This window comes from Somniosus microcephalus, unplaced genomic scaffold, assembly GCF_052327205.1.
Source record: "Somniosus microcephalus isolate GS21.2 unplaced genomic scaffold, FLI_Smic_1.0 unresolved_chr5, whole genome shotgun sequence".
Lineage (NCBI taxonomy): Eukaryota > Metazoa > Chordata > Chondrichthyes > Squaliformes > Somniosidae > Somniosus > Somniosus microcephalus.
In genome coordinates, this window is record NW_028225183.1 from 45,626,913 (window position 1) to 45,637,110 (window position 10,198).

General features: G+C 49.7%; 1 protein-coding gene across 1 annotated transcript; it reads right to left on the reverse strand.

Annotated features, from left to right (window-relative positions):
* Positions 1-9,471: 9,471 nt before the first annotated feature.
* LOC147088092 (histone H2A type 2-C-like) lies at positions 9,472-9,914 on the reverse strand. Its single transcript, XM_085977911.1, has one exon. It carries the CDS (start codon positions 9,875-9,877, stop codon positions 9,488-9,490), a length of 390 nt encoding a protein of 129 aa, XP_085834037.1. The 5' UTR covers positions 9,878-9,914; the 3' UTR covers positions 9,472-9,487.
* Between the last annotated feature and the right edge of the window lie 284 nt (positions 9,915-10,198).

Here is a 10,198-nt window from a genome sequence, read left to right on the forward strand (position 1 = left end):
TACTGGGTTGAAATGGGCCAACACCTCTTTTGATGTGATCAATTCATTAAACTTCTAGAAAGCTCGTTTACGTTCGTCATCCCACTTCCATGGTACCACTGTTTGCAGTAGGGTGTTCAGCGGGTGTAATACCATAGACAAATTTGGTAAGAACTTGTGGTAATAGTTTACCAGCCCGAGGAACGACCTCAGTTGTGACACATTTTCCGGTTCTGGAGCCTTGACTACTGCCTCAATCTTGTCAGGGGACTTATGTAACCCCTCTTCATCGATGACGTGGCTGCAATACGAGATCTGTTTCTGGAAAAACTCGCACTTGTGGCGATTAGCTCGTAGCCCATATTCCTTTAATCTGGCGAGCACCTTCTCCAAGTTAGCGAGGTGATCACTGTCATTTTCGTCCGTGACCAAGATGTCGTCCAAATAACACTGGGTCCCTGGAATCCCTTGCAGGACCTGATCCATCGCCCTTTGCCAGATAGTCGGAGCCGAGGCTACTCCAAACACCAGCCGGTTGTATTGATAGAGACCTTTATGGGTGTTGATCATAAGGTAATGTTTCGAAGCTTCTTCTACCTCCATTTGCAAGTACGACTGGGCTAGATCAATTTTGGTGAAGCGTTTACCACCAGATAGCGAGGCGAAAATATCCTCGATTCGTGGAAGCCGATATTGCACCGTGTGAAGGATTGGGTTCACTGTCACCTTAAAATCCCCACAGATGCGGACCTTCTTTGGTCCCCCAGGCGTATTACTCAACAACCTCTTCATTACAGGAACGATGGGTGTAGCCCACTCGCTCCAGTCCACTTTGGACAGTACTCCTGAACGTTCCAACCCTTCGAGCTCTGCTTCAACCGCTGGTCTGATCACATAAGGCACTGGTCTGGCCTTCAGAAACTTTGGGCTGGCATTATCCTCTATTTTGTTTGTTGCTGTTATTCCTTTTAGTATTCCTAGTCCCTCCTGGAACATTTCTTTTGCGTCAGTTAGCATTTTGACAGTTGTCCAGGTGTGACGTCATCATCCTTTTTGGCCTCCACCTTCAGTGCATGTATGGAATGCCAATCTAAATGTAGCTTCCGGATCCATTCACGTCCTAGCAGTGGTGGTCCTCCATTTGGCAATACATATATATCCATTTCAAGTATTTCCTGACATTTATATGTCACTTTCACCCTTATTTTTCCTTTGGGGTAGACTTTTTGCCCCGTATATATCTTCAAGACAATCTCTGTAGCTTTCAAGGGTATGTGTGAAAATAGCCGCTTGTAGTCTCTTTGATTTATGACTGTTAGAGCTGACCCTGTGTCCAATTCCATTTCCACTTGCACTCCGTCTATCTTGAGTGTAACCCAGATAGTCTGGTGATCCTCCATTTCGGTTACATTATGTAGTTTCAGACAACCCAGCTCCTTGCTTCTGGAGTCTGTGTCACTTTTCTGTTCATCTGAACCGCTGTCCATCACCTGGTGTGCCTTTTTGTACTTCTCCTTTTCTTCCCAGACCTGCAGACTCTTGCTATGTGTCCTGCTTTCCCACGCTGTCTGCACACTTGGTCCTTGAACCAACAATCTTTCTGGTCATGTGTTTTTCTGCCGCAGCGATAGCACTTCCCTGTTCCATAGGTCATTTCGTTGGTGCCATATTCTTGCGGTCTCCGTTGTATCTCTGCAACGCCCCTTGCGGCTGCTTCGTCTGATACTGCCATATTGAAAGCTTTGTCCAGCGTAAGGTCCTTTTCTGACAGAAGCCGTTTCTGGGTTCCTTCACTTTGTAGCCCACACACAAACTTGTCCCTTAACGTGTCTGCTAGTCCCGCTCCAAACTGGCAGTATTTCAATAGCTTGTGCAGTTTCGTTAGGTACTCAGCATTGCTTTCATCTTTGTGTTGGTTCCTTTTATGGAACTTAAGTTGTTCTGCTATCAGCAGCGGTGTGGGGTTTAAGTGGTCCTGTAGGATTTCTACTATGCTTTCAAAATTCTTGTTTAGCGGCTTCTCTGGGGTTATTTGATTTCAGAGTAACCCATAAGTTTTTGCACGCATGGAATTTAACAGAACCAATGCTTTATTAGCATCTGGCACTTCATTCGCCCTGCAGTACACCTCAATACTTTCCACATATGTCGCCCAATCTTCGACTTCATTGTCGAATGTAGAGATACTGCCACTCTTCGGCATCCTTGGCTGTGCCTCAACTATCCCTAATGGCGTCTCCTGCGCTTCCCCTTCTTCTCCGCTGGCACAAAATGGCGTCTCCTGTGCTTTCCTTCCTTCCCGCGCTCGCCCGTTTTCTCCGCTGTGGCTTCGCAAAATGGCATCTCCCGCACTCTTCCTTCTTCTCTGCGGCTCAATGGCTCCTCCCACGCTCTTCCTGCTTCTCCGCGGCTCAATGGTGCATCCTGCGCTCTCCCTGCTTCTCCGCGCCTCAATGGCATCTCCCCTTGCTTCGCCCCGCGGACCCTGATCAGCCCATGATCCCTGGCTCTGCTCTGCGCATTCTTCTCTTGATATTTGTCGACGCCGCTCAGTCTAGAGCCCGGCTGTTCTTACTCTCTCTCTCTCTCCGGCTTGCAGTATTTTTCCTCGACGCTGCTCGGTGATCAACCCCCGGCTGCGCCCTGCTCTCTTCACCCTCTTTCTTACCCCATCGACACTGCCCGGCTCTCTCTCTCTGCCATCGGTCGGCTCCAGCCGCCGCTGCTCGGGAAGGGTCTGCTCTGGACCTGTCGTCAGTCTCTTACTGCTCGTTGTGTCTGGGGAATCAAGCCCGGCTCTCCACAGCCTCCCCAGCGAAGTTGGATCTCTGCCTGACTGCTGGGCAGTTGCTCGTGGTCGACGCTCGTGTTCCTGGACTCGACTATTTTTTTTGTGTTGCAGGTAGATTCGCATCAACACTCGTCGCCACTGTTAGATCCCTGGTTCAGTGGATAAATAATTACACGGATGCTGCACATAAACAAATAACAGGTCTCTACTGGAGGAGGGTCATCTCTAGACTGGGGTGCAGAGGCATGCGCACAGATTATATACTGGTGTGGTTACTGCCGGTACTACAGTATACAGGAGCTGTAAAAAGTAGTTCTGACTTAAAGCACATACACTACAAGTGGGGAGTTTAATCAGCCTCTGCCTGTCTCTGTTTGGTGAGTAGGCAACAGATGCCAGACATAGAAACATAGAAGATAGGAGCAGGAGTAGGCCATTCGATCCCTCGGGCCTGCTCCACCATTCAGTGCGGTTATGGCTGATCATCCAAGTTCAGTACCCGGTCCCTGCTTTCTCCCCATACCCCTTGATCCTTAAGAAATATATACAACTCCTTCTTGAATATATTTAATGTATTGGCCTCCACTGCCTTCTGTGGTAGAGAATTCCACAGGTTCACCACTCTCTGGGTGAAGAAATTTCTCCTAATTTCTGTCCTAAAAGGCCTACCCCTTATCCTTAGACTCTGACACATGATTCTGGACTGCCCGACCATCGGGAACTTCCTTCCTGCATCTAGTCTGTCCAGTCCTGTCAGAATTTTATAAGTTTCAATGAGATCCCCACTCATTCTTCTGAACTCCAACGAGTACAAGCCCAATTGACCCAATCTCTCCTCATTCATCATTCCTGCCATCCCAGGTATCAGTCTGGTGAATCTTCGCTGAACTCCTTCCATGGCAAGTACATCCTCCCTCAGATAAGGCGACCAAAACTGCACACAATACTCAAGATGTGGTCTCACCAAGGCCCTGTACAATTGCAGCAAGATATCCTTGTTCCTGTACTCAAACCCTCTCGCTATGAAGGCCAACATACCATTTGCCTTCTTAACGGCCTGCTGCACCTGCATGCTTACCTTCAGCGACTGGTGCACAAGGACACCCAGACAAGTTCCCGGGCTGGTGAGACTGTCACCCCATGTGTCTGTCTCTGTGACTTGTGCACAGGATCAATCCCCAGTCAGCAAATCCCCCAGCCCTGCCAGTTATATCTGGATCGATGCTGAACCTCTCCGTTTTCGGTCCATTGAATCCGAGTTTAAGCCATGTGTGGTAAACAGAATGTCTCACTATTTCTGTGAATAATACTATATTTTAAAAGCAGGCTAGGATACACACAGACAAACTGTGACACGTTCCTGCCCCTACATCTCTCTAACTGAGAGTGCCTGGGCCGACTGTATCAGAGTACGAACATTAAGACTGACACCATCTCTCTCTCTCTCTCTCTCTCTCATTGCTGTCTCCGGGTGTTGAGAATGGAATGCATCAGACACCAGTTGCTCTGTTCAGTTCCTCAGTTTCGGAGTAGAGACAGAGAAAGGCTAGAGGGGCGGTGAGATCATCATTTCTATTTTCATATAAATCAAACATATTTCTGCCTGCAAACAATATAGTACCGTCAAACCAGATATGAGTGAACACAGCCACAGCTGTGATTGGCTCCTGCCCCTGAATCTGGGGAACAGACACTGTGAGGAACTCCAACTAACCCCAAGAATCGGCAGCACAGGCCGAGCGGAGAGGAAAACCTGTCCTGTGAACTGTAAATCTGGGAACAGATTGTGCTGTGAATGAGCAGAGTGAACATTGTGTCAGCGAGAGTGTGTTAAAGGAACGGGCGGGTTAGACTAATGTCACTGTGTTTGTGTGTCCGCTCTCATTGCCGGATTTCAGAGGCACTCTTGCGTAAAATTCAAAGATTTCCCTGTCATAGGATCGCCCTGTCCCCCTGCTCAGCCCTGCAGTGGGAATTAAACGTGAAGCTTTATTTGATTTCAAATTTCAGCCGGAAAACAGAGCACATGTCGGCGATGGGGTGAGAGAGCGCGATCAGTGCAGCAATGAAGCGGCTTTGAATGGAAATTGCTGCCTTTACTTCTGATGAAACTTTCTCGACAGCAAACATCCCGGTCTTTGAGACAGAAAGAGGCCAGTCTGGGAATGTGGAGTGCCCGAGTTTAATTGGAATCGGAGAGTTAATGAGGAGAGAGAAACACAGAGAGGCTGGAGGGGCCGGGAGCTGACAGCAGGATGTCTCCGCCCCGTCCGCTCGCTGCCTTTAAGTTGCTCTGTGCCGCCGCCTCTCGTCTCATTTCTGACCCAGCTCTGACTGTCAGAGAGATTTTCTACAGAGTCGCGGACATGACTGAGACTGCAGCCGCCGAAACGGCTCCTCCTGCCGCCGCCGCTCAAACCAAGTCTCCTAGCAAGAAGAAGAAGGCGGCTCCCCGCTCCAAGCCAGCCGGTCCCACGTTGGGCGAGCAGATCCTCAAGGTTGTGGCGAGTGGCAGCGATCGCAAGGGGATGTCGCTGGTCGCGATAAAGAAGGCTCTGGCTGCCAACGGCGTCGATGTGCTGAAGTTAAGTTCCCAGATCAGGTTAAGTATCAAGAGGAAAGTGGAAAACGGCTCCCTGGAGCAGACCAAGGGCACGGGCGCCTCGGGTTCCTTCAGGCTCGCTAAGAAGGAATCCCAGCGGAAAGAGGGAAAGAAGGTGAAGAAACCAGCAGCCACGAAATCTCCAGCCAAGAAACCAGCAGCCAAGAAAACGAGCACCAAGAAGGCAGCAACGTCAAAAAAGACAGTGAAAGCGGCGGCTGGGAAGAAGGCGGCGGTGAAGAAGCCCAAGAGCCCCAAGAAGGCCACAGGCGGAATGGTGAAGGCGGCCAAGAAGTTGGAAAAACCGAAAGCCAAGCCCAAATCAGCAAAGTCTCCCAAAGCAGCGAGCAAAAGAAAGTAAAAAGGACAACTTGTAAACATCTGAACCCAAAGGCTCTTTTCAGAGCCACCACGTCTTTCCAAAAAGAGCTGATCGCGGAATCTGATGATCCATGTCCCGGGGCCGGGCTCAGATTCCAGATTGAAATCATTTCAAATGAACCCCGGCTTCCTGGTGACTCGCTGACATTCGCTGCACCCACCCCTCCCCCACAGAGAGAATGGGATGTCCGGGCCGGGCCTCACTCTAACTGGGGGGTGTTCGGCTCCAGTCTCAGTTCAGGGTCATTTTCAGTTCACAGGTTCAGGGTGAGAGTCTCTGTGAGACTCTGACACTGGCGGAGATACCCCGCATCACAACTCGTACCCCAACACATGAGATTCTCCAAATCAGCTGGAATAAGGTGTTTGTAATCTGCTGAACCCGTCTGTGTGGGGAAGTGTGGGGAGATGGAATAAGGTCCGAGATTGACATGGAAGGAGACGGGTCGACTTGTGATAGAAGGTACTGTATATAGGCGGGACTATTACTGATTGTTAATTGTAACAGGAGCTTATTTAAAAGATTCTGGTTTCAGGAAACCCTTGAATATGAAGTCCGAGTCTGTAAGGGTTTGTGCGGAGCGCTGTGCTTCTGTTCTACTGTCGATAAACGGTTTGAAATTGGCGGGTACAGAAAGCTGGAGGTGGAGCTGGAAGATCAGAGGCCGCTCTCTGCTCTGTCTGTCACTCTTGAAATTGTCTCCTCCCTTCCCGCTCTCTCTGTTTAATCTCTCACTCTGTCTCCTCCCCTCCCCGCCTCTCTTACTCTGCACTTTCTCAGTCAGGTCGGAGTAGGCTGTATATAAGAGCAGCCAGAAACAGTTCGTTTCTCATTCAGCAGAAGTTTGACTGAAGAATCATCATGACTGGACGAGGCAAAGGAGGCAAAGGACTGGGCAAAGGCGGAGCCAAGCGCCACCGTAAAGTACTCCGTGACAACATCCAGGGCATCACCAAACCAGCCATCCGCCGCCTGGCTCGCCGTGGCGGTGTCAAGCGAATCTCGGGTCTGATCTACGAGGAGACCCGTGGGGTGCTGAAGGTTTTCCTGGAGAATGTGATCAGGGATGCGGTCACCTACACTGAGCATGCCAAGCGCAAAACGGTCACTGCCATGGATGTGGTGTACGCTCTGAAACGGCAGGGCCGCACTCTCTATGGATTCGGCGGCTGAACAACTCGACCCTTTCAACCAAACTCAACACAAAGGCTCTTTTAAGAGCCACCCACAGCCTCACAGAGAGAGCAGTGACCTGGGAACTGGAGCTGGGGTAGATTGTTCTCAAAAATAGATTGTGGTCAGAAATATTATTAACAGATATGTGATGTGTTCTGTAATGTTTGAATTTCACTTTCGGTTGCACCACGTTTATGGAGTTATTTCCTCAGACGGAACATTCCCTCTCCGTGTAAAGCCACATCGCGTCTACACATTTCTCCATTGTGCAGTTTTACTGTAATGATTATAATTTAATAATTAGTTGGCTGGTCGGACATGAGCCGTTGAGTGGGTTACTGAAAAGAGTCCAACTTGTGAATTTGCAGCCAGACGGTGGTGTCCGGCCCTGATACTGACAGGGTTTGTGAAATTGTGAAATTTCAGTTCAGTCATTCGGGGACCTGAAATTACCGCAGTTTGAGACCGCTCTAACCCGACCTTACTTCTGATTGGGGGTCCGCTCCACAATCCCATTTCGTAACCAATCACAGAGCCACAGATTAGAAAGTAAGCACATCATTGGTTGACATTGTCGGCCTGTCGAAATGTTTGAATTTTTTTTGATTTCGAAAAAGCCCGCCAATTCCAGTGCCGGAAAGAAGCGAATTAATCTAAAGTCTAGTTTCAATGGAATGATTTTAAAATCTCCGTCATTTTGTTCTGTTATTCTGCGTTCACCGTCAGTAATTCCTGGCGCTGTTCTACGAACAGGTTTAATTTGTCAGCCTCTTATCTGTAACCGGCGCCAATAAGTCTCCATTCAGCAATCTAAAATGTGCCGAGTATCAGATCGCTGACTGCACAGTTACCCAATGACAGATTATTGGCCAAGGCCTTCTCACAGGCTCCACGGGGACAGAGAGAAGCGACTGAATTCTGATCCTCTCCCCTGAAAGCGGCGGCTAACGTCACAATGGGACGGGCGGAGGGAAATTCTGAATGGGCTGGAGAGGAGAGGGAGAGGAATCGAGTGGAAGAGCGGGAGATTGGCGCGGGTCCCTTTCCCCGCTCCTGTCAGCATCAACAGCCCAGAGTGCGGGCAATGGGAAGGGCCCTAAAGCACCAAGCCCAGGAAGGAACATTTAAAACCTTCAATGATTCTGGTAATGATCGTCTCAATATGTGCAGAATAAAATCGATTTGTTTCAAAACGGTTATTTCCTGCACTAAATTTGGCGGACTTTTTGAAATGGGCGATTAATCACAGCTCAGCCAATCGGGGCCTGAGTTTCCAGCGTTTCATTGATTGGTCAGAGTTGGGTTTGAAGTGGGTGGGCGCCGGTCTCCAGCCAATCAGTGCTCGGGGCAGTCCCTCACTGAGTATAACAAGGCGGACACACAGCAGACTCCGCATTAACAGTCCGTGTGATTCAGATTGCGCTGAGATCTGTTCAGAAAATGGCCAGGACCAAGCAGACAGCGCGCAAATCGACCGGAGGGAAAGCTCCTCGCAAACAGCTGGCGACCAAAGCGGCCCGGAAGAGCGCTCCAGCCACGGGCGGAGTGAAGAAACCCCATCGCTACAGACCCGGCACTGTGGCTCTGAGGGAGATCCGCCGCTACCAGAAATCCACCGAGCTGCTGATCCGCAAACTGCCCTTCCAGCGCCTGGTGCGGGAGATCGCTCAGGACTTCAAGACCGACCTGCGCTTCCAGAGCTCGGCCGTCATGGCCCTGCAGGAGGCCAGCGAGGCTTACCTGGTGGGGCTCTTTGAGGACACCAACCTGTGCGCCATCCACGCCAAACGAGTCACCATCATGCCCAAAGACATCCAGCTGGCCCGCCGCATCCGCGGGGAGCGCGCCTAAACTCACCCTGCCCGGCCCCAGACTTTAGCACCAAATACAACAACGGCTCTTTTAAGAGCCACCAAATCAACAAAGGAAAGAGCTGCGATCACCCCAAGGCAAATTGGACTGTGCACACACCGTGCTGCTCTTGCAGTGTTAATGTAATTGGGATTTATAAAGTGGGGGCAGTGAATGTCTGGGTATGGTCTAGGTTTAAATGTGAGTGGAACGAGGTATCTGAATCTCACTTTTAAAATCAACTCTTACTACGGGGGGAAGTAGTTACTATTTGGAATATTTTTTATTAACCAGAGCTGTAATTCTGGTTCGATGCTGTCTGCAAATTAAAAGGGGAAAAGTTAGTATGGATCAATGTGCTCAGGATGTATATGGAATTATTGGCCCAATAAGGAACGGCCAGCCCAACAACCGCTTTATAATGGTTTCTTTACATGCGTTCATATTCGGCTCTCCCAATGTGTTCAATTAGGCCCGGTCTCACATTAAGTTTCCGTGTGTCTTGCTTTTCTCTGAAGCCAGTCCCCCTCTATTAAATCGCTGATCCAAATTTTCGGTAACAGAAAACCCACTAGTGTTTGTGGATCTACAGTTCTACATGTCCTGTTTATAAACGTGAATGGCTGTACAGTACACAACCCTTTCACAGATAAAGTGGGTGGCTCTGAGAAGAGCCTTTGGGTTATTAGATTAAATCCTGCCCGCTTTACTTGCTCTTGGAGCTGGCAGTGCTGGTTTTCTTGGGCAGCAGCACCGCCTGGATATTAGGCAGCACCCCGCCCTGAGCGATGGTCACTTTTCCCAGCAGCTTGTTGAGCTCCTCGTCGTTGCGGATGGCCAGCTGCAGGTGTCTGGGGATGATGCGGGTCTTCTTGTTGTCGCGGGCCGCGTTGCCGGCCAGCTCCAGGATTTCAGCGGTCAGATACTCGAGCACAGCAGCCATGTAGACCGGGGCTCCGGCACCCACACGCTCAGCGTAGTTACCCTTTCGGAGGAGCCTGTGAACCCGGCCCACAGTGAACTGCAGTCCGGCCCGGGATGAGCGAGACTTAGCCTTGGCCCGAGCTTTACCGCCGGTTTTTCCTCTTCCAGACATTTCCACAATTTACTCGTTCAGTGAAAGAATGAAAGTCTCCTCCCACATCTGTCGTTCTTATACTTTCTGGAGGAATGAAGACAGCCTACTTGTGATTGGTCTCTCTGTGGTGAATTTCATTGGTGTTTTCCGGTGACCAATTACAGTCCGGTTTTCCCGCCAATGAAAAGAGGGGGAAAATAACTGTACTCAACGATTTTTTAAATTCAGAAACCCCGCCAGTATTTTCCTAAACGAGCGAATTAAATTAATAAATCACCATAAGCAAATTCTAGGCTGTTACAATCAGGATTAATTTCGGGTTCAATATTGAGTTTACAC

Bases quoted from the DNA above. Each gene is read 5' to 3' on its own strand.
- LOC147088092 (XM_085977911.1), bottom strand. From the start codon at position 9,877: ATGTCTGGAAGAGGAAAAACCGGCGGTAAAGCTCGGGCCAAGGCTAAG.